This window comes from Pelophylax lessonae (assembly GCF_965119305.1).
Source record: "Pelophylax lessonae genome assembly, chromosome: 1".
In the NCBI taxonomy this organism is placed as follows: Eukaryota; Metazoa; Chordata; class Amphibia; order Anura; family Ranidae; genus Pelophylax; species Pelophylax lessonae.
In genome coordinates this window covers 894,920,619-894,945,999 of record NC_138768.1, presented here as the reverse complement: position 1 = coordinate 894,945,999, position 25,381 = coordinate 894,920,619, and the positions used below count along the sequence as shown (strand labels likewise).

General features: G+C 46.4%; 1 protein-coding gene across 3 annotated transcripts in view; it reads right to left on the bottom strand.

Moving 5' to 3' along the window:
• The window catches only part of TLN1 (talin 1), a 510,560-nt gene that overhangs the window by 97,569 nt on the left and 387,610 nt on the right, over positions 1 to 25,381 (bottom strand). For all 3 annotated transcript variants that reach the window (XM_082266280.1, XM_082266281.1, XM_082266279.1), the window contains exons 8-14: positions 10,532 to 10,592; positions 6,941 to 7,045; positions 6,648 to 6,803; positions 6,466 to 6,567; positions 5,335 to 5,411; positions 669 to 849; positions 229 to 342 (exon numbers count right to left, since the gene is read on the bottom strand). In XM_082266280.1, coding sequence (XP_082122406.1) covers positions 229 to 342; positions 669 to 849; positions 5,335 to 5,411; positions 6,466 to 6,567; positions 6,648 to 6,803; positions 6,941 to 7,045; positions 10,532 to 10,592 — 796 coding nt within the window. The remainder of the gene's footprint in view (positions 1 to 228; positions 343 to 668; positions 850 to 5,334; positions 5,412 to 6,465; positions 6,568 to 6,647; positions 6,804 to 6,940; positions 7,046 to 10,531; positions 10,593 to 25,381) is intronic.

The following is a 25,381-nucleotide window of genomic DNA, read 5'->3' as shown; positions in this document are numbered from 1 at the left end:
ATACTGACACTATGTGACCCTCCAATCACTGATAGGGTCTATACTGACACTATGTGACCCTCCAATCACTGATAGGGTCTATACTGACACTATGTTGCCCTCCAACTACTGCTGAGGTCTGTACTGTAAGTACATAAGCATTCACCCAGAGGTCAATACTAACACTATACCCAGTGATGTATACTGGTCATCCACCATATGGACACATGTATGGTATTCAGTACTCACGGCATCTTGTCCCAGGGGTGGCAGAGTATCAAAGTCATCCAGGGAGGCCTGGGCAGCGTTCACAGCTTGCATACTTGAGTTTATCGTACCGGTGAGGGCCTGCTGGGCCGAGGTCTGCAAAGAAGGAACAATGAGTAGAGTGTCAGCTGAGGGACACAAGCTGGTAAGCAGGACTCCACAAACGAGCAGTGTAGCGGCCATACACAATGATCACTGATACGGTATACACAGGACATAGGGGATAGAAGAGCAGTGTAGCGGCCATACACAATGGTCACTGATACGGTATACACAGGACATAGGGGATAGAAGAGCAGTGTAGCGGCCATACACAATGGTCACTGATACGGTATACACAGGACATAGGGGATAGAAGAGCAGAGAAAAGAGGAGGACAGAAGAATGAGAGGTGTAACACATGATTTCATCCTAAATCTTACCAGTGGTGGCATGTGTCCCCAGTGCATCTGTCCTTGTGTGATCTGCTGCTGAGCCTGTGGCATGGAGCCCACCTGGAAGTTTTCAGGTCCTCCAGCACCAGACCGCATGATGGCTGGAAGAGCTACAGAGCCATGCTCCACCTTCCCTACCGTATTAAACTGCTGCTGAAGAAGCGTGGACCTGAAGAGGAGCAGAGAGGTTATGTTATCTTTCATCATATGACAGCTCAGGGGTCCCCAAACCTAGACTTTGACCTTCCATCATATGACAGCTCAGAGACCCCCAAACCTAGACTATGACCTTCCATCATATGACAGCTCAGAGACCCCAAACCTAGACTATGACCTTCCATCATATGACAGCTCAGAGACCCCCAAACCTAGACTATGACCTTCCATCATATGACAGCTCAGAGGTCCCCAAACCTAGACTATGACCTTCCATCATATGACAGCTCAGAGACCCCCAAACCTAGACTATGACCTTCCATCATATGACAGCTCAGAGGTCCCCAAACCTAGACTATGACCTTCCATCATATGACAGCTCAGAGACCCCCAAACCTAGACTATGACCTTCCATCATATGACAGCTCAGAGGCTCCAAACCTAGACTATGACCTTCCATCATATGACAGCTCAGAGACCCCCAAACCTAGACTATGACCTTCCATCATATGACAGCTCAGACACCCCCAAACCTAGACTATGACCTTCCATCATATGATAGCTCAGAGGCTCCAAACCTAGACTATGACCTTCCATCATATGACAGCTCAGGGGTCCCCAAACCTAGACTATAACCTTATATCATATGATAGCTCAGGGGACCCCGACCTAGACTATGATCTTCCATCATATGACAGCTCAGAGGCCCCAAACCTAGACTATGACCTTCCATCATATGACAGCTCAGAGTGTTAGACTTCCAGTAGGAAATAGAAATACATTTTTATTATTACAGGTCAAGAATTGTGAACTTTGAGGCCTCAAATGACCTTGTCACAGATTCAGTCAAAACCCCTTCAGTATGAAGCACACATTGCGTCCATTGTTGAAATTGTTTTATTTACATGAACTTTGAGATGAGAAGCTATGTCGTTTGCCCCCAAAAGGAAATTGTGTTCGGTAAATTTTAAATATAATGCTCTGGAGAGGCAGACCACTAAATTGCTTATCCCAGGTGGAATGGCCTTGGGGGGAAGGTTTACATACAATGGACCTCAAAGGATAAAAAGCCATTTTTCCCCTGGACATGAAAAGAGAGATGTTTTAATACACAATGGCCAAAACTCAAATTCAGGATCACACCTGTGTTCACCCATTCACTAGTAGATAAACTATTGTTTCTACCCTGAGAAGTCAAACAAACGGAGAACTGCCTGGACAAAGACTAGAATCTGCAATTCATTTACCTACACACCAGGGGGGGGGGGGGGTAGAGATTGTGTCATACAGACAATTGTCCATTGGAAGTCACTTAGACTGATGAGAACTGCATATTCAAATGAATTTCATATAATCATAAGCTTATACAACATCCTTGTCCCATCATATACAAAAGGGGGTTGTGGAACTTATGAGGTTATGACAATCTTCTATTGAGAAGTACATTATATCTATTATATAGTAGTGTCAAATGGTCAGAATTTCTCCCATATTTTATGTCCAGTCTCAAATTATGACTGTATTGTTGTTAACATAATAATCCCTTAATGGATAATATTCTGATCGGAAATAACCCATGTGTAGAAAAGTTTACACATATATATATATATATATATATATATATATATATATATATATATATATATATATATATATATATATATATATATATATATATTGCTACACAACAACTTGTATAACTGTATATGTATCTATATAATTCTTACTGCTACTAAATGTAAAGTATATGGGTAAATCAGTCATTCCCAATCAATATATATATTGTATTAGTAATATGCTTAATTCAATGGTGTTACCAGGTCCAGTTACCAGGTCCAATCCTTACTTAGATACATGATGGATATTAGATGGACATGTATAGAGGATGAGAGTATGGATAAATTATTATGTTGTTTTTACGATAGTCTTCAATGGAGAAATTATTATATAGTTTTAAATATCCCATATATTGGTTATCCAGTAGAGGTGTCGCCCAATTACCTCGTCAGTTAATGGTCAAGTTATCCCAACCAATGGGGATAAGGGTCCTCCTTCTGGGTTTAACATATGGTAATTTTAATAGTCCTTTGTTCAATACAATATAAAAAGGGAAGCCCAGATCAGAGACAGACACATAACATTACCCAACATACATTACACATACAACACACACGCTACTACAGCCATGCATAGACTCATCTATACAGACTCCATCTTGCTCCATCATGTATCTGAAACTTTGAGGGACACCAAACGAAACTCCTCCCTAACTGGCCACCATCTTGGGAAGGCAGCCATCTTAAGGACTCTGGTAACAACCATTCTAAGCTAGCAGCCATTTTAAATGGGGTAAATATACCTTGCAAATTATCTGATTATTATTTACTATTGTTTATGTACTTCCTTAAATGTTTTACATTTCATATTAAAGGGTAACGAGATTACAGTCCCAGCTGTATTAACCATATGTAGATTTTTCTCTAAGAGCTGATTTTTGCTTTTTAGAACATTTTTATTAATATCAGATTTAGCGCATATTGGCGTATTAGTCTCACGTTTTGCATGGCCTATTCTCGCTCCATCTGCAGTGGAGTGACTGTCGGACTTCGCAATTCGCAGACAATTGTGGTCTGATTATATAAAACATTTAAATATGGTTTCTACTACATCTGGGAAAAACGTAATCTTGCTTTATTTTTACTTTCATTATTGAGCTACAGATCACATTGCATTCATTGTTTGAAGTTTGTATCTTTGTAAGGTTATCTTTTGGTGTCACTTATATATTCCCTACTGTAGACTGTTTTCACTAAGATTGGTATATGCTTTTAAAAATAAATGAATCGATCTAAAAGAACTCGTTATACTCGTTCAGAATAATATTCTCGAACGTGTAAAACGCACAAGAGGCTCCAAACCTAGACTATGATCTTCCATCATATGACAGCTCAGAGGCCCCAAACCTAGACTATGACCTTCCATCATATGACAGCTCAGAGGCCCCAAACCTAGACTATGACCTTCCATCATATGACAGATCAGAGGCCCCAAACCTAGACTATGACCTTCCATCATATGACAGCTCAGAGGCCCCAAACCTAGACTATGACCTTCCATCATATGACAGATCAGAGGTCTCCAAACCTAGACTATGATCTTCCATCATATGACAGCTCAGAGGTCCCCAAACCTAGACTATGACCTTCCATCATATGACAGCTCAGAGGCCCCAAACCTAGACTATGACCTTCCATCATATGACAGATCAGAGGCCCCAAACCTAGACTATGACCTTCCATCATATGACAGCTCAGAGGCCCCAAACCTAGACTATGACCTTCCATCATATGACAGCTCAGAGGTCTCCAAACCTAGACTATGATCTTCCATCATATGACAGCTCAGAGGTCCCCAAACCTAGACTATGACCTTCCATCATATGACAGCTCAGAGGCCCCAAACCTAGACTATGACCTTCCATCATATGACAGATCAGAGGCCCCAAACCTAGACTATGACCTTCCATCATATGACAGCTCAGAGGCCCCAAACCTAGACTATGACCTTCCATCATATGACAGCTCAGAGGTCTCCAAACCTAGACTATGATCTTCCATCATATGACAGCTCAGAGGCCCGAAACCTAGACTATGACCTTCCATCATATGACCGCTCAGAGGCTCCAAACCTAGACTATGATCTTCCATCATATGACAGCTCAGAGACCCCCAAACCTAGACTATGATCTTCCATCATACGACAGCTCAGAGGCCCCAAACCTAGACTATGACCTTCCATAATATGACAGCTCAGAGGTCTCCAAACCTAGACTATGATATTCCATCATATGACAGCTCAGAGGCCCCAAACCTAGACTATGATCTTCCATCATATGACAGCTTAGAGGCCCCAAACCTAGACTATGATCTTCCATCATATCATATGATGGCTCCCCAAACCTGTACTACGACCTTCCATCATATCATATGATGGCACCCCAAACCTGGACTATGACCTTCCATCATATCATATGATGGCTCCCCAAACCTGGACTATGACCTTCCATCATATCATAATTCCCCAAACCTGGACTATGACCTTCCATCATATCATAGGATAGATCCCCAAACCGGGACTATGATCCTTCCATCATATCATAGGATAGTTCCCCAAACCGGGACTATGATCCTTCCATCATATCATAGGACAGTTCCTCAAACCTGGACGATGACCCTTCCATCACATAATATAAAGGCTCCCAAAAATCTGGAGTATGGCCTTCCATCATATTATATGACTGCTCCCCAAAACCTGGAGTATGGCATTCCATCATAACATATGATGCGTGCCCCCTCCCCCAAGGTGGAGACATTTTTATTGTCTGGTAGAGCTCCCCAGGAGAACAGGGGGCCACATTCGCTGTGAAAGTGCCCCAGAAATTACAAGAAATAACAAAGGATCAGAAATGAAAGTCCCGTCTTTAGGGGAGACATCTTACTTCTTGGGTGACACGGAGTCTTCCAACATGGTCGATTCTTCATCTCCCTCCAAACCAAAATGGTCTTTACTCTTTTTCTAAAGAGAGAAATGGAGAGGCAGGCTGTTAGTTGCAGTAAAATGGAAGTGCATTGTATGGAGCGTATCAGACAGGGGACGCCTACAGGAAGTGTATTGTATGGGGTGCATAAGACAGGGGACACCTACAGGAAGTGCATTGTATGGAACATATCAGACAGGGGACACCTACAGGAAGTGCATTGTATGGAGCGTATCAGACAGGGGACACCTACAGGAAGTGCATTGTATGGGGTGCATAAGACAGGGGGCACCTACAGGAAGTGCATTGTATGGGGTGCATAAGACAGGGGGCACCTACAGGAAGTGCATTGTATGGGGTGCATAAGACAGGGGACACCTACAGGAAGTGCATTGTATGGGGTGCATAAGACAGGGGACACCTACAAGAAGTGCATTGTGTGGAGCGCGGCTACTGGAGGAACCCCCCGTGGCTGTGCCCGGCTACTGGAGGAACCCCCCTGTGGCTGAGCCCGGCTACTGGAGGAACCCCCGTGGCTGAGCCCGGCTACTGGAGGAACCCCCGTGGCTGAGCCCGGCTACTGGAGGAACCCCCGTGGCTGAGCCCGGCTACTGGAGGAACACCCCGTGGCTGAGCCGGGCTCTTGGCAGACCCCAAGGCTGAGCCGGGCTCTTGGCAGACCCCAAGGCTGAGCCGGGCTCTTGGCAGACCCCAAGGCTGAGCCGGGCTCTTGGCAGACCCCAAGGCTGAGCCGGGCTCTTTGCAGACCCCAAGGCTGAGCCGGGCTCTTGACAGACCCCCAAGGCTGAGCCGGGCTCTTGACAGACCCCAAGGCTGAGCCGGGCTCTTGGCAGACCCCAAGGCTGAGCCGGGCTCTTGGCAGACCCCAAGGCTGAGCCGGGCTCTTGGCAGACCCCAAGGCTGAGCCGGACTCTTGGCAGACCCCAAGGCTAAGCCAGGCTCTTGGCAGACCCCAAGGCTCAGTCAAGCTACTGAAGAACTCCAAGGCTGAGTCAGGATTTCGAAGGACCCCAAGGCAAAGCTAGGCGACCAGCCTGTGTCTACAAATGACAGAGACAGATGGTTTCTCACCTTCTTCAGAATGATATCGATGTATCCGGCTATGAGCTGGGCAATCTGCTCTCCTTCTGTGGTCTGCACTGAGTAATATCCATCCTGATAGTCTCCAAAGTCCTAAGACAGGAAAAGATTCCTTATAAACAGAGCCAGGAAAACGCAGAGGAAACACATCAGTCAGCAAATTTATAACTCACCAGGGTGAAGCTCTTGGGAGAGGCAGCCCAACGTTTGATGTTGGTGAGGTTCCACTCCTGAATCACCTCCTTGGTCTTCTCATCCACCCTCATCACACATTCCTTGGTGATCCCCAACAGACGAGGAACCAGCTTGTTCTTCCCTTTCATCTTTTCCTGGAGGAAGACCACACCCAAGATTTTACATGTATTAGGACACATCCAAACCGGGTAAAGACATTGAATTTGAACACCAAACCTGACCAAATAAAACAAGAAAACATGTACGCCAGACCAGCACCTCCCCCGCTCACCTTTACCAGGAAGAAGGACACACCATACGTCTTCAGGGACCGGGCCAGCTTCACATATCGTGCCTTGGCTTCAATTTCACTCATATTTGCACAATTCTTGTGAGCCTATAAGGGAGGACAACGCCCATAGAACTATCACTGATGGATCTTATATAGACATCTCTATATGACCAGATAACCCTGTATGGCTGTAGGCTGCTCTCCTATGTCTATGCCCTATGGGGGGGATGGGATGCAGGGGTCCGATACGAGATACAGGAAGGAACACATGTGGGGGGGTATTGGGATGCAGGGGTCGGGTACGAGATGCAGGAGGGAGCACACAAGGGGAGGGGGGATGCGGGGGTCAAGTATGAGATACAGGAAGGGGCACACAAGGGGAGGGGAGATGCGGGGGTCAGGTACAAAAGACACAGGAAAGAGCGCACATGGGTGGGTGATAGGAAATGGGGGGGGTCATGCATGAGATACAGGAAGGGTGAAACACACAGGGGTGGGGGGATTGGTGCTGGGGTCATGTACGAGACACAGGAAGAAGCCCACAACAACCGGGGGGTGGGAGGGGGGGGGGTTTATTTGATACGAGATACAGGAAGGAGAACACACTTAAGGACACACACAGAGGGGTGTATCGGGAATGAGATACAGGAAGGAGCACATGGGGGGTGGGTGGAGGTGGATGCGGGGGTCCGGTATGGGATACAGCAGGAAGCAGCACACATTGGGGGGGATGCAGGTGTCAGGTATGAGATACAGGAAGGAGCACATGGGGGGTGGGTGGATGCGGGGGTCCAGTATGGGATACAGCAGGAAGAAGCACACATTGGGGGGGATGCAGGTGTCAGGTATGAGATACAGGAAGGAGCACATGGGGGGTGGGTGGATGCGGGGGTCCAGTATGGGATACAGCAGGAAGAAGCACACATTGGGGGGGATGCAGGTGTCAGGTATGAGATACAGGAAGGAGCACATGGGGGGTGGGTGGATGCGGGGGTCCAGTATGGGATACAGCAGGAAGAAGCACACATTGGGGGGGATGCAGGTGTCAGGTATGAGATACAGGAAGGAGCACATGGGGGGTGGGTGGATGCGGGGGTCCAGTATGGGATACAGCAGGAAGAAGCACACATTGGGGGGGATGCAGGTGTCAGGTATGAGATACAGGAAGGAGCACATGGGGGGTGGGTGGATGCGGGGGTCCAGTATGGGATACAGCAGGAAGAAGCACACATTGGGGGGGATGCAGGCGTCAGGTATGAGATACAGGAAGGAGCACATGGGGGGTGGGTGGATGCGGGGGTCCAGTATGGGATACAGCAGGAAGAAGCACACATTGGGGGGGGATGCAGGTGTCAGGTATGAGATACAGGAAGGAGCACATGGTGGGTGGGTGGATGCGGGGGTCCAGTATGGGATACAGCAGGAAGAAGCACACATTGGGGGGGGGGGGGGATGCAGGTGTCAGGTATGAGATACAGGAAGGAGCACATGGGGGGTGGGTGGATGCGGGGGTCCAGTATGGGATACAGCAGGAAGAAGCACACATTGGGGGGATGCAGGTGTCAGGTATGAGATACAGGAAGGAGCACATGGGGGGTGGGTGGATGCAGGGGTCCAGTATGGGATACAGCAGGAAGAAGCACACATTGGGGGGGGGGGGATGCAGGTGTCAGGTATGAGATACAGGAAGGAGCACATGGGGGGTGGGTGGATGCGGGGGTCCAGTATGGGATACAGCAGATAGAAGCACACATTGGGGGGGGGGGGGTGCAGGTGTCAGGTATGAGATACAGGAAGGAGCACATGGGGGGTGGGTGGATGCGGGGGTCCGGTATGGGATACAGCAGATAGAAGCACACATTGGGGGGATGCGGGTGTCAGGTAAGAGATACAGGAAGGAGCACATGGGGGGTGGGTGGATGCAGGGGTCCAGTATGGGATACAGCAGGAAGAAGCACACATTGGGGGGGGGGGGGATGCAGGTGTCAGGTATGAGATACAGGAAGGAGCACATGGGGGGTGGGTGGATGCGGGGGTCCAGTATGGGATACAGCAGATAGAAGCACACATTGGGGGGGGGGGTGCAGGTGTCAGGTATGAGATACAGGAAGGAGCACATGGAGGGTGGGTGGATGCGGGGGTCCGGTATGGGATACAGCAGATAGAAGCACACATTGGGGGGGGGGTGCAGGTGTCAGGTATGAGATACAGGAAGGAGCACATGGAGGGTGGGTGGATGCGGGGGTCCAGTATGGGATACAGCAGATAGAAGTACACATTGGGGGGATGCGGGTGTCAGGTATGAGATACAGGAAGGAGCACACACAGCTCCCATATACCCTTCTATGGAAATATACAGCAGTTGGACAAAAACATGGAAACTGCAGGTGAAAGAATAAAATCTTTAGCGAATATGGTGTTGGACCGCCTTTGACATCCAAGGCGCCCTGAATTCTCCTGGGAATTGACAAATACTGTATAAGACTTGGATGGTGGATAATGGAATCTGACACCACTTTTCATGCAAAAATCGTTCCAGTTCTCGCAGAAAACCAGCCCAAACCTTGTTCTCCAATTGGACAATAGCGGCTCTAGGATCTTGTAGTCTGGCGACTGTGGCGCCCAGGGAAGGTGGAAGACTTCATCTGCATGCTCATCAGAACCCTGTTTGACAACACCAGCTGTGAGCATCAGAGCATTATGGTCTTCAGAAAACAGAGCTGTCTTCGCTAAATAATGTCTGTCCCATAGGGTGCACATGATGGGATAAAATGTGTACATAGTCACTGCCAGTCACTCTACCTTTCAAAGTAATGGTGGGGCTTGCAGAAGATATGGCTGCCCAAACCATGATTGTGCCGCCACCATGCTTTACTGTTGGCAAATGACAGTCCTGGTCATAAACGTGGGTTGGTGTTTGCCCCACATCCAGCGGTTGGGAACAGTATGAAGTTCGATTTATTGGACCATATTACAGTCCATATTGATGGATAGTCCACCATTTATGGGTGCTGCACCTCTCTCCTCTTCTGAGCATTAATGTCGGTGACTAGTGGTTTGGCAGTAGCAGTTCACCCACCTATAGAGTTCCCTCCACATGGTGTTTGTGGACATGGGCTTGGGAGGACTTAGATTAAGCCCTGCAGGCACTTTACTTATTCTGGGTCATAATCCTGTGCAATGTCCTTTTGGTCAGGTGACGCGCTTATAATTTTAAGACAAAGGTTTCCCGGAAACTGTATATATATTGTCAAACCTTCGATACTGTACCTCACGACAAATTGGCAAATTGGCAATTCAGTCACAGAGGCGCCAGCTAAGTGGCACCAACAATCTGCCCTCTCTGACATCACTAGACGCACGGAGCAAATGAGGAAAAGGAGGCTTCCCACCGGTTAGCTCGGTGTCTCAATACATCACACCTGCAAATCATGGAGTGTTTCCATATTTTTGTCCATCCCCTGTACATCATATATACTAATCTAATTGTTCTATGATACCCGGGTGGCACAGATATACCGATGCAGGCATATATTCTCACCCACACAGGGCATCCATACCGCGCTGTGTACACAGACTCCACCCACTCACCAGGAAGATCTTGCGTTCTCCTTTCTGTTTGATGTATTCTTTCGGCAGAAAATCTTTCAGGCTGTAGGAAGGAAGGAGCGTCAGATGTCACCCTAAAGAGGAACTCTTGATTTCATAATATACATAGGAGAGAGTCTCATTTACACTGACCTTCAATAATGTATTAATAAACTTTTCCCATTCCTCGCCATATGCAAGTCTACCAGACAGGACCGGTCTGACTGACAGAGAACCAATCTCCGCAGTCTAGAACGACCTCTCAGAATATAATAAAAGGGAATGGAGGAAGACAATGATCCAATCACAGGGGGTATAACAGAGTGGGGCCTGCCTTCCCCAGGGGTTGGGGGGGTAGAGAAAACCAGAGTGGGGCCTGTCTTTCCTGGGGGGGGGGGGAGAAAAGTGGGTGCTGAATTTCCTTGGGGGGAAACCAGAGTGGGGCCTGCTCTTCCTTGGGGGCTGGGGGGAAGCAGAGTGGGGCCTGTCCTTCCTTGGGGGCTGGGGGGAAGCAGAGTGGGGCCTGCCTTTCCTTGGGGGCTGGGGGGAAGCAGAGTTGGTGCTGCCTTTCCTGAGGGGGTGGGGGAAACCAGAGTGGGGCCTGCCTTTCCTGGGGGGGGGGGGGAAATCACAGGTGGTACTGCCTTTCCTGAGGGGGGACCAAAGTGGATGCTGACTTTCCTGGGTGGAAAACCATAGAAGGGCCTTGTGACGGGAGTCCCTTTGGCTGGGGGGGCCTGTGGAACACAGCTTACCTTAGAGAGGTTGGGAAATACCTCTCTCAACCCCCTAGGCCCCTCTTATGTGTAAGTCACCCTGTGTCTATTGGGGGACACAGGGTGACCAAGGAAATGATAGACAGCTACTTAACCACTTTACGACCGCCCGCCGCAGTTATACTGTAGCATGCAGCCACTCCTGCGCAAATCGCCATAGGTATACATCGGCTGCGTGCAGGGAGCTAGGGGGGCAAGCTCGTCAGCGGGGAAGTGGCTCTGATTGCCGCCTGACACCCGTGATTGCTCCCCGCTGAGAGAGAAGGACGGGCAGCTGTTGTAAACACAACCGACCGTTTTTCTCTCTGGAATGATCACAGAGCTCCTTCTAGATTTCTCTATATCAAGAACAATATAAAGGTGATAGAAAGGAGCGACATTACGGATGGGATGAGCATGGATTTAGAATCTGTGTGGGTTGAACTCCATAGGGAAGGAGAAAAGGGAAAAGTAATTGTGGGGGTTTGCTATAGGCCACCTAACCAAGGGGAGGAGGTAGAGCTGGAATTTTTAGCACTTTTGGGTAAAGTGGCAAAGCTGGGATCAGTCATCATATTGGGGGACTTCAATTATCCCGACATTGACTGGGAAGAGGGGATTGCACACTCACAGAAGGCCCGTCTATTCACGGAAACCTTACAGGATAATTACATGTCACAGTTGGTGGATTCCCCTACCAGAGAAAACGACCCAGACATAATCTCGGAGGTAGGAGTCCAGGACAACCTGGGCTCTAGCGATCACAGGATGATCACATTTAGTGTAAATAACAATATAACAAGGCAAGTAGGGAACATAAGAACCCTAAACTTCAGAAGGGCAAACTTTCCAAAATTGTACTCAGTGATGGAAAGGGTAAACTGGGACCAAACCCTGGGATCCCTGACCACAGAGGAAAAATGGGAATGCTTTAGGAACATATTAAGCAAATGCATCTTGCAGTGCATTCCTATGGGAAATAAATTTAGAAGAGACAAAGCCAAACCTGGCTGGCTAAACCGTAGCGTTAAAAAACTTATTAGGGGAAAAAAATTGGCCTAATATATATAAGAAATATAAATCAATCAGAGGGCACAGTATCGGCTTTCCAGCAGTACAAGGAGCAAATAAGAAAAGTAAACACGAAATCAAGATGGCTAAAATCAACTTTGAGAGACAAATAGCGGAGGATAGTAAAAAAAACCCAAAGAAATTCTTTAAATATATCAACAGCAAAAAAACTAGGGCAGAGCATATTGCACACATACAGGTCCTTCTCAAAAAATGAGCATATTGTGATAAAGTTGATTATTTTCTGTAATGTACTGATAAACATTAGACTTTCATATATTTTACATTCATTACACACAACTGAAGTAGTGAAGCCTTTTATTGTTTTAATATTGATGATTTTGGCATACAGCTCATGAAAACCCAAAATTCCCATCTCAAAAAATTAGCATATTTCATCCGACCAATAAAAGAAAAGTGTATTTAATACAAAAAAAAGTCAACCTTCAAATAATGATGTTCAGTTCTGCACTCAATACTTGGTCGGGAATCCTTTTGCAGAAATGACGTCTTCAATGCGGCGTGGCATGGAGGCGATCAGCCTGTGGCACTGCTGAGGTGTTATGGAGGCCCAGGATGCTTCGATAACGGCCTTGAGCTCATCCAGAGTGTTGGGTTTTGCGTCTCTCAACTTTCTCTTCACAACATCCCACAGATTCTCTATGGGGTTCAGGTCTGGAGAGTTGGCAGGCCAATTGAGCACAGTAATACCATGGTCAGTAAACCATTTACCAGTGGTTTTGGCACTGTGAGCAGGTGCCAGGTCGTGCTGAAAAATGAAATCCTTATCTCCATAAAGCTTTTCAGCAGATGGAAGCATGAAGTGCTCCAAAATCTCCTGATAGCTAGCTGCATTGACCCTGCCCTTGATAAAACACAGTGGACCAACACCAGCAACTGACATGGCACCCCAGACCATCACTGACTGTGGGTACTTGACACTGGACTTCAGGCATTTTGGCATTTCCCTCTCCCCAGTCTTCCTCCAGACTCTGGCACCTTGATTTCCGAATGACATGCAAAATTTGCTTTCATCCAAAAAAGTACTTTGGACCACTGAGCAACAATCCAGTGCTGCTTCTCTGTAGCCTAGGTCAGGCGCTTCTGCCGCTGTTTCTGGTTCAAAAGTGGCTTGACCTGGGGAATGCGGCACCTGTAGCCCATTTCCTGCACACGGTGGCTCTAGATGTTTCTACTCCAGACTCAGTCCACTGCTTCCGCAGGTCCCCCAAGGTCTGGAATCGGTCCTTCTCCACAATCTTCCTCAGGGTCCGGTCACCTCTTCTCGTTGTGCAGCGTTTTCTGCCACACTTTTTCCTTCCCACAGACTTCCCACTGAGGTGCCTTGATACAGCACTCTGGGAACAGCCTATTCGTTCAGAAATGTCTTTCTGTGTCTTACTCTCTTGCTTGAGGGTGTCAATGATTGCCTTCTGGACAGCAGTCAGGTCGGCAGTCTTACCCATGATTGCGGTTTTGAGTAATGAACCAGGCTGGAGTTTTTAAAAGCCTCAGGAATCTTTTGCAGGTGTTTAGAGTTAATTAGTTGATTCAGATGATTGGGTTAATAGCTCGTTTAGAGAACCGTTTCATGATATGCTAATTTTTTGAGATAGGAATTTTGGTTTTTCATGAGCTGTATGCCAAAATCATCAATATTAAAACAATAAAAGGCTTCACTACTTCAGTTGTGTGTAATGAATCTAAAATATATGAAAGTCTAATGTTTATCAGTACAGAAAATAATCAACTTTATCACAATATGCTCATTTTTTGAGAAGGACCTGTAATTAACGATGGGAGGATGGTTACAGAAGACACTGAAAAAGCAACCATGCTGAATGCTTTTTTCTCGTCAGTCTTTACACAGGAAAAGGAGGGGTATACTGACCATGACTGTATGGGGTACACTGACCATGACTGTATGGGGTACACTGAGCACGACTGTATGGGGTACACTGAGCACGACTGTATGGGGTACACTGACCATGACTGTATGGGGTACACTGACCATGACTGTATGGGGTACACTGACCATGACTGTATGGGGTACACTGACCATGACTGTATGGTTAGTAGTAATACACAGGACTTGCTGCTATGGCTAACAGAGGGTGAAATCAGGGAAAGGCTGGATAAACTTAACACAAACAAATCACCAGGCCCGGATGGCGTACATCCGAGAGTACTCAAGGAACTCAGTAAGGTTATATCTAGACCACTGTTCCTGATCTTTGCTGACAGTATTAGGACAGGACATGTACCAGGGGATTGGAGGAAGGCGAACGTGATTCCGATATTCAAAAAGGGCCAGAGGCATGTCCCGGGAAATTATAGGCCTGTCAGTTTGACATCAATAATATGTAAACTTCTGGAGGGGATGATAAGGGACTATATCGTAGCGTATGCTAAAAACAACAGCATCATCAGCAGTAATCAGCACGGGTTTACTAATGGGCGTTCTTGTCAAACCAATCTCTTAACATTCTACGAGGAGGTGAGCTGTGAGCTAGATAGGGGGAGACCAGTGGATGTGGTGTACCTAGATAGGGGAGACCAGTGGATGTGGTGTACCTGGATTTCGCTAAGGCGTTTGATACAGTTCCCCACAAGCGCTTAATTTATAAAATAAGGTCTGCAGGTATCGACAGCAGGGTTTGCTCTTGGATACGGGACTGGCTAAAAGGGCGTGTCCAAAGGGTGGTAATAAACAGCGCATACTCATGTTAACTTCATGTACAAGGGATATAGTTGTTTAATATACTGCCATCTTGTGGTCATTTCGGTTACTGCATCTTTTTCAGTGTTCCCTCCTATTCTATGATGTATTTCCCCTTCCTGTTTAGTTAGTGTGGAGGAGAAAATAAAGTACTGAGTGCAGAACCACGTCGTGTCTGTGGAGTTTATCAATGGTAGCAGAGGATGGTTTCCAACTATAGAGTACCACCTAAGTTTGACTAAATCAGACCATACGAGTGCTGGAAAAATGAAATTAGTATTTGGAAACTTGTTACGGATTTGGACAAGAAGAAGCAGGCACTAGCGGTGGTGTTAGGGCTCGAGGGGCGAGCAAGAGAGACCGCTTTGGAAATACCCGCGAGCGATCTGAATGAAGACAATGGTATGGAAACCTTGTTAGCTAAGCTGGACTCTGTATTCTTGAGAGAAGAAAAAGACCGCGCTTATGAAGCGTACTCTCATTTCGACTCGATTTCCAAAGACAGCGCGATGTCCATGGCAGACTACATCATAGACTTTGAGCAGCGATACAACCGCATGAAGAAATACAACATGACTTTGCCTGACGCTGTGTTAGCGTTTAAACTACTGGACACGGCTTGTCTTGAAGAGACGAGTAGGCAGCTAGCACTTACAGCGTGCACGGATTTAACATTTGCATCCATGAAGTCAGCGTTAAAACGGATTTTCGGAGGAAAAACCAGTGGAGCAAGTGGAGGCAGCTTGACACAAGATGCAGCGTTTTTCACGGAGCAGAGGCCACCAGGTAAATTCAGACGGAACAACAGCCAGTCACAGAGTAGACAGTGGCAGCCACAGCAAGGTACAAACCCCCTCGACAAATATGGTAAGCGAACAAAATGCGTAATTTGTCAGAGCACGTACCATTGGGCCAAAGACTGTCCTCATCAGAGAAATGAAGTAAAGCTAGCAGAAGATGAAAATGTCGAAGAGTGTAACATTACACTGTTTACAAAAGTTATGACGTACTTTCTCCACAAGTGCCTAAAATGCCTTTTTTTAAGGCTGACTAGCACAAACTCTCTCACCAGGGAATTACCAGGATCCATGACCAGGGCTCCCCCTGCTGTTCTGAATCTGGAACTCCCCTCAATGTAAGTTCCTAACATGTTTACACACCAATACTAATTAAAATAATTATATCTATATGAACACAAACCACAATCTGTTCCACCACGCAGGCTTAAGTAAAGCAAGAATACACTCTCCACAGGCCTCCGAATTAACAATTGGATCACAATCAAGACTTCAACCACCAATTGTAAGTGACCAGCACTATTCAGCACAGTGCTCTCAAAATAAATAATTATCAAACCAATTATTTTGATCCAATATGTTATACTTTTAGGCCAATGAGAAGGACCTCCTCCCTCCTCACACACATCAAGCAATCTTTACGTCATGTAAGTCTGCTCAATATATATTTCCTCCTCTACTCACACCAAGTTGGCAATATTATCACTGCCTCAATCATATCTTTACAGACAGCTATTCCTCTACAAATCCTGTGTGAATAGTTTTGGGAAAGCAATGGGAATACCAAAGCCTGGGACCTGACCGCTTAGTCACATGTATGTGCTTACCTCATTATTCACTATTTTTGTAAATAGTGCTATACTATATATCTTAATATATATTCACTATATATTTTCCAGATATGGTGAACTCTCCCCACTTCCTTGATAAAGGCAATATACTAATATGCCGAAACGCGTCGGAAGTTCGACAAGAGACTCTCTCTCAACAAGCTCACACCTCTGAGCCCAACAGACAGAGTTTCAAAAAAGTCACCATTTTCACTTTGTCACCTTTCGTTCCATTCTCACCTCCTCACATGGGTCTATAGCCCATTGGCACTTATTGTGTTATTTTGTTTGTATAATTTTTGCTAACAGCAAATCAATATATTTTTAATAAACACACTATTTTACTGAGCCCTTAAAGTCCCATTTCCTTTGACCTGAGGCACCAAAAATTGTTCAAGTTGTCATGTTCAAGCAACCAGTGCCTCTTGAGCTCACTAGTTCGGGACACTACTGTGTCGACATTAAAGATGGTAATACTGAAGTGGACACCAATGAAAGTGAAGTTCTTGTCATCACAGCAGAGATGTCTACAAAAGAGAAGCGTAAACTTCTCCTGAAGCTTCACAAACAGTTTGGCCATGCCTCTGCAGACCGGCTGCAGAGGCTTATCCTCAGCTCTGGAAATACTGACAAAGACTATCCAGTTATTCTGCAAGAGATTATCCGTGACTGTGAGGTATGTCAAAGATATAATAGGACCAAGCCCAGGCCTGCTGTGGGTTTGCCTTTAGCCTCAGAGTACAATGAGACGGTGGCAATGGATTTACATGAGCTGGAACCTGGCATATGGTACCTCCACATCATCGACCATTTCACACGCTTCAGCGGTGGAAACATTGTGAGAACAAAGAAAGCCTCTGAAATTGTCAACTCTTTCATTCACTCGTGGATAAGTGTTCATGGTGCCCCAAAACGGATATACACTGACAACAGTGGTGAGTTCAATAATGAGGAGATAAGAGAGATGGCAGAAAAATTCAACATTGAGATGAAGACCACAGCGGCATACAGTCCTTGGAGCAACGGGCTGCTGGAGAGACACAACATGACTCTGACTGAGATTCTTCTGAAGGTGAAAAGGGAAAATGGGTGTGGCTGGCAGACTGCTCTAGACTGGGCTTTAATGGCCAAGAACAGTATTATTAATGTGCATGGTTATAGTTCACACCAGCTGGTGTTTGGTCACAGTCCTAATCTTCCCTCCATTTTGGTTAATAAACTGCCTGCTCTAGAAGGCACTTCTATGAGTACTAGAGTAGGACAGCACCTAGCAGTATTGCATGCTTCCAGAAGAGCATTCACAGAGGTGGAATGCTCAGAAAGAATAAAAAGAGCTTTACGAAAGCAGCTCAGGCCTACAGATGAAAAGTATGAGACAGGAGACAGAGTGTACTACAAACGAGCAGACAGTACAGAGTGGAAAGGTCCTGCTGTAGTTATCGGTCAAGATGGCTCTGTAGTGTTTGTCAGACATGGTGATATCCTTGTCAGAGCACACCAGTCCAGGCTGAATAAAGTTAATGCACAGGATGGGGATACACTTGTACTACCTGATATTCCTGGAGATAGTACAGAAAAAGAAAATGTAATACACACTGATATGTCAGAAAATTCAGATGATGAAATGAGTGTTAATAGAGAAGTGCAAATCCATGAAAACACAGAAACAGATGATAGAGAAGATGTGAGACAAACTAATGAGAGGGATGCTGCAAATACAGTGGGTTCCACGGGTGTCAAACTGAAAACAGGTCAGACAGTGACATTTACAAACAGAAATGATGAGACAAAACACACGGCCAGAGTTTAAGGCAGAGCAGGGAAAGCAAAAGGGCAATATAGAAACTGGTACAATGTGCAGTATCTAGAACCAAATGGCAACGAGGGTCAAAAGGAAGCTTTAGACATGTCACAAGTTGACGATCTTCTCACTGAATGTGAGAACACCGATGGCGATGTACTTATCACCAAAGACATCTCTTTTGATGCTGCTAAACAACAAGAGATTGACAACTGGCAAAATAATAATGTTTACGAAGAAGTCACAGACAAAGGTCAGAAATGTATCTCTACTAGATGGGTCTGTACGTTAAAGGAAACTTCTAGTGGTGTTGTTCCCAAAGCCCGCCTTGTGGCGAGAGGTTTTGAAGAAGTCAATAGAATTACAGAAAGATTCTCCCACATGTGCATCAGAATCACTCAGGCTCCTGTTAGCTGTTATTTGTCAAAACAAATGGCAAGTGAACTCTATGGATATTAAGTCTGCTTTTTTGCAGGGAATGGAACTCTCAAGAGACATTTACATTCGTCCCCCACCAGAAGCGAGCATGGACAATGTGTTGTGGAAACTAAAGAAATGTGTGTATGGACTTGCAGATGCTTCCCTCTACTGGTACAACAAGGTCAAAGAACTCATGCTGAACAGTGGGGGTAAAATGTCACGGGTTCACCCTGCAGTGTTTTATTGGCAGAATGAGCAGTCTGAGGTGACAGGAGTACTGGCATGCCATGTGGATGATTTTTTTTGGGCAGGTTCAGAGCATTTTGTAACCAATGTCATCCCTGTGCTTAAATCTGCATTTCACGTGGGTCGTGAAGAGTGAGAGTTTTTCATATGTGGGGATGAACATTGCTACTGTGGGTGGTGTAGTACAGGTGCATCAGCACAGTTATATTGAAAACCTACAACCAATTCATTTTCAGGCAACACGTGCTGTACAGAGAGAGGCCCCACTGAATGAGAAAGAAAGAGAACAACTCAGATCCAAAATAGGACAGGTTCTGTGGGTTGCTAAAGAAACAAGACCAGATGTTATGTTTGACACATGTAGCCTAGCATCCAACATTAAGAATGCTACTGTTCAGTCCATACATGAAGTGAACAAAGTGATCCGTAAACTTAAATCAGAGAAGGTAACACTTAAGTTTCAATACTTGGGTAACAGTGAGGATTTGAGTTTGGTGGTATTCAGTGATGCTTCACTGGGCAATCTTCCAGATGGAGGTACACAGGGGGGGGGGGGGGCTCTAATTGCCCTCATGGAAAAATCAGGAAAGTTCTCCCCACTGTCTCAACCCTTGCCATGTCAGATGGTATTGACAATGCTATGTTCTTGGCTATGCTCTACTCTGAACTCACTACTGGTAAAGCTGATCTTAATGCTCTTCCTCTTATCTGTGTTACTGATAACCATTCCCTGTTTGACGCTCTTAAGTCTACAAAACAGGTCACAGAGAAGAGACTAAGATTAGAAATAAGCGGTGTCAAAGAGCTCATACATGCTAATAAAATCAAAGAAGTGCGTTGGTCAACAGCCAAGTCACAACTTGCTGACTGTGACAAAAAAAGGTGCTTCCTCTCTTATGCTTCTTAAAGCGCTGTATGAGGGTGTATGGAAACTGTAAAATCTGGTCCATTGAGCATATATCTTGGTATTTTTTTTTTTGTTTGTTTAAATACGCAAACTCACTTGAATGCTACTGTTTTCTGAAAATCATTTTTGTGTGACAATGTTTTATGTCAAACTCACCCGTTCTTTTTTTTTTTATCTTAAGAAGAGAGTGAGATTGTTAACTTCATGTACAAGGGATATAGTTGTTTAATATACTGCCATCTTGTGGTCATTTCGGTTACTGCATCTTTTTCAGTGTTCCCTCCTATTCTATGATGTATTTCCCCTTCCTGTTTAGTTAGTGTGGAGGAGAAAATAAAGTACTGAGTGCAGAACCACGTCGTGTCTGTGGAGTTTATCAACTCAGACTGGTCTGAGGTAGTAAGCGGGGTCCCCCAATGCTCAGTCCTGGGAGCAACCTTGTTCAATTTATTCATAAACAGCATTGAGGACGGGATCAGTAGTTCTTTATCAGTTTTTGCAGATGACACAAAATTGGGCAGGGCAATAACTGCACAGCATGAAGCAGATATCCTACAGAATGACCTGGACAAAATAACAGAGTGGGCAACGACATGGCAAATGAGGTTTAACGTGGAGAAGTGTAAGGTTTTGCACTTGGGGACTAAAAACATAAAAACACAATACACGTTAGGAGGGGAACCCTTGGGGGAATCAAAAATGGAGAAGGATCTGGGAGTCTTGGTTGATGATAGATTAGGCAACAGCATGCAATGTCAAGCGGCAGTTGCCAAAGCCAACAGAATATTAGCATGCATAAAGAAAGGGATGTATTCCAGAGATAAGACTATAATCCTTCCACTTTATAAAACTCTGGTCCGACCGCATCTGGAGTATTCTGTCCAGTTCTGGTCGCCAGTCCTCAGGAGGGATGTGTTGGAGCTGGAGAGAGTCCAGAGAAGGGCAACTAAACTGATTAGGGGATTGGAGGACCTTAACTATGAAGAGCGGCTGCAATCGCTCGATTTATTCTCCCTGGAGAAGAGACGTCTGAGGGGGGACATGATAGCAATTTATAAATATCTTAATGGGGATCCCAGCTTAGAAAAAAAGCTGTTCATTCGAAGGGATTGCATGAGGACTCAAGGACATACAATGCGATTAGAGGAGAAGCGTTTTAACCTCAGGCAACGTGGGGGGTTCTTTACTGTTAGGGCTACAAGAGTGTGGAATTCTCTACCACAAGAGGTGGTTTTTGCGGGAAGTATGGTGGCTTTCAAAAGACTCTTAGACGTACATCTCAAGGATCAGAACATTAACAATTGTGAGATGATTACAGCCACGCACACCTACACAGGTTGAACTGGATGGACTATTGTCTTTATTCAACCTCACCTACTATGTAACTATATAATGTCTCTATGGTAAATTCACATTGATTTGTTTATAGCACAAAAAAAAAAAAAAATTCGCACAGGTGATCAAATACCACCAAAAGAAAGCTCTATTTGTGGGGAAAAAAGTACATCAATTTTATTTGGGTACAGCATCGCACGACCGCGCAATTGTCCATTAAAGTAACAGTGCCGAATCACAAAATATGGCCTGATCATTAAGGGGGGTAATCTTCCGGTCCAGAAGTGGTTAATGGACACTGAGAATATGGTTTGGATTACTCAAATGGGACCGTAATATTTATCAACAACATCTCTCAAGAAATATATGAAGACTATTCCTGGCCTGTTTGATTCTGAACATGTTTATTGAAAAAGCCAATCACATTGGCCTCTGTTCCATGTCCTTCAATGTCAGAGACGGACAGTCTGTCACTGGTGGTCTCTTCCTATTGTCTGTATAATAAGGTGTTCTGTGTTTATACTTAGGATAATGTGTGATTTTGTATTTTGTTTTAGCCTTGTTGCCGGGCAGTCTGGTCTTCCAGGCTGGTGTAAGTGTGCTGAGTTAATTAGCATGTGAATGATAACCTTGTCTAGATGGGATTAGCCATGAGTCAGTTGTACCTCATTATCTAACCATTGTGTGATGTTTTGGGTAAATATTCAGCTCATTGTTCATGTAGTGACTGACATACTTCTCAAGTGTATAAAAGTCTGTTTCTTGTTCAATAAAGGAGTTGTTTTCAGATACATACAAGGCTAGTTTTGTATGTAGGGCAGCTGGAATATTTGATATCTATGTTCAGACTGTGGGTAGCCCACAAAAAGTGTGGGTCACGGTTCCGTTACAGGCCTGTCTTCCAGGAAGGGGGGAACCAGAGTGGGTGCTGACTTCCGGGAAAAGGGTGGGGAACAAAACAATAGTGTTCCCTTTCATTCAGCTAAGGAGAGGATCAGAGCGGGCCTGTCTTTCTGGTGAGAGGAGAATCACAGTGAGGCCTGCCTACCGGGAAGGGGACTAATGTGTGCCCTGTCTTTTAGTGAAGGGGAGCAGCAGAGTAGGGCCTGTCTACCAGAGAGACCCAAGGCAGCCTATCTTCTGTCTTCCAGGGCCCACTGCAAATGAGCACTAGAGACAGGTGCCAGAGCACACAGAATGGTAGGTGCACATTGGAAGCCAATACCAACGCGTGGAGCAGAATGGGGTCCTCCTAATCTTAACCTTGTCTCACTTCTAAAAAATGAGCACAAGCATACCACCCATCCCCCAACAAACTCACATGTATTATCAAAAGAGGCTATAGGAGACAAACAGGACTAGAGCTGGGCCTGTCCATCAGGGTTGACAACCAGAGCGTGGCCTTTCTTCACTCAAGGAGGCCAGAGCCATCACTGTCTTCCTGGGCGACCAATGCGGACGCTTATCCTCCTGGGAGAAATAAATGTGGAGTTGGCCTCCCTGGAGGGGATCTGAGTGAGGCTTGTCCCCTGGGAAGGAAAGGGGAGCAGCCAAAATGGGGCCAGTCTTCCTGGAAAGAAAGGGGAGCTGCCGCAATGGGCCATCCTTTGGAGAGGGAGGATGAGGAACCAGAGTAAGGTGTCTTCTGCAGGTAACGGTGGGGAACCAGAGTGGGCCATCTTCAGGTGAAGGAGGAGAGACCAGAGTGAGGCTTTAACCCTGGGAGGGAAAAGGAAGGGAGGGGGGGGGGGGAGAGCCAAGGTATGGCCAGTCTTCCTTGAGGGACCTGGGCGTCTTCTAGGGGAAGGGGGGAGGGAGACTAGAGAGGGGTGTCTTCTGGGGGGGGGGGATAACTGCAGTAAGCACTGGAGACAGGTATCAAGAGGGATCAGAGAGGTAGGTACACATAAGAGGTCCTTATGTGTGTCTGTGAGTGTTGTGCGACTGACCGGGCTGTGTCTGAGTGTTGTGCGACTGGGAGTGTTGTGCGACTGACCGGGCTGTGCGACTGAGTGTTGGGCAACAGAGTGTGGTGCGACTGAACCGGGCTGTGAGACTGTGAGTGTGATGCGACTGTGAGTGTTGTGCGACTGACCGGGTGGTGCGACTGGGAGTGTTGTGCGACTGACCGGGTGGTGCGACTGGGAGTGTTGTGCGACTGACCGGGCTGTGAGATTGTGAGTGTTGTGCAACTGAGTGTCAAGTGAGGGTAGCGGAGTACCAGAGGGCCAGAAGGTAGAGTTAGGAAGCCAGGAAATAGCCACATAGGATAGACTTAAATCACTGAATCCCCATTAGATTAGATTAGTAGGTACAATGCCCGGCGGGTGTGGAGATGCGACTCGGTGTACATCTTGTGATATCTATGCGTTCCTTGGACATGCGATCGAGGGCGAATACAAATGCGCAAAATGTAAGCAAGTTGCTTCCCTGGAAGCTCAGGTCCTGAATCTAGGGAAGCAACTGGCAACACTGAGACGAATGTCCATACCGGAGGAGAGCTGGGATCGTACCAGTCAGGTGCAGGCAGGGGTCTGCACAGAGGTGGGCGGAGTATCGGAGGTGCAGGCATCAGAGCAGAGTAGAGGGGTGACAATTAGGAGGGGTAGAAGGGGACAAGGCAAGGAGGCTGATCCTGGGCTGGAGCACACGAATAGATACACCCCGTTGTGTGAGGTTGGGGAAACCAGTCAGGGACCAGCATTGCTGGAGCAGAGCGACGCCCCTAGCTGCCAGGGGAAGAACACCTCCAGTGAGGCCGGGAGAAAGGGAAAGGAAAGACAGGTGCTGGTGGTAGGGGACTCAATTATTAGGACAGACAGTGTAATCTGTGACAAAGACCATGTGCGCCGAACAGTCTGTTTGCCGGGCGCTCGGGTTCGGCACATCGCGGATCGGGTGGACAGATTATTGGGTGGGGCTGGGGATGACCCAACTGTCATGGTACACGTGGGTACCAATGACATAGGCAGAGGAAGATGGAGAGTCCTAAACGATTTCAGGGACTTAGGCGCTAAGTTGAGGACTAGGACCTCCAAGGTAGTATTTTCAGAAATACTACCTGTACCTCGAGCCACACCAGAGAGGCAGCGGCAGATTAGGGAAGTTAACAAGTGGCTGAGGAGCTGGTGTAGTAAGGAGGGTTTCGGGTTCCTGGAGAACTGGGCCGACTTCTCAGTCGGCCACCGGCTCTTTGGTAGGGACGGATTGCACCTAAATGGGGAGGGTGCAGCCGTACTGGGTGAGAGGATGGCCAAAAAGTTAGAGGGGCTTTTAAACTAGGGAATGGGGGGGGAGGGTACAGATGTAGAATTAGCCAGTGGAAAGCAAGATTCAGAGGGCAGAAATGGGGGCATTAGCGGTAGGGTGTTCGGAGCTCCTATACCCAGGGTGGGTATGGGGAAAAATCAAGAGAGCAGCCTAAAAACATCAAACGAGGATATATGTAGCCACTCAAAATTAAGAGGTTTGTATACCAATGCCAGAAGCCTGGCCAACAAGATGGGAGAGCTGGAGCTGCTGATGTTTGAGGAGGACTTAGATTTTGTGGGGATAACTGAGACTTGGTTCGACAGCTCTCATGACTGGATGGCGACCATTCAGGGGTATTCCCTTTATCGCAGAGATAGAGAAGGTAAAAAAGGGGGAGGGGTATTTCTGTATATTAAGAACAGTATACAGATAAATATGAGGGATGATATTAATAATGGAGCTATGGACGAGGCAGAATCCCTATGGGTAGAGCTTCAAAGGGAAGGCATGGTGGGGAAGGTAATATTGGGCGTATGCTATAGGCCCCCCAACCAGAGGGAGGAGGGGGAGGCGGACCTCATTTTACAGATAGGATTGGCAGCAAGGATGGGAAATGTCATTATAATGGGGGACTTTAATTATCCTGATATAGACTGGGCAGAAGGAACCACACACTCAGCCAAGGCTAGGCAGTTCCTAAATGTTTTGCAGGACAATTTC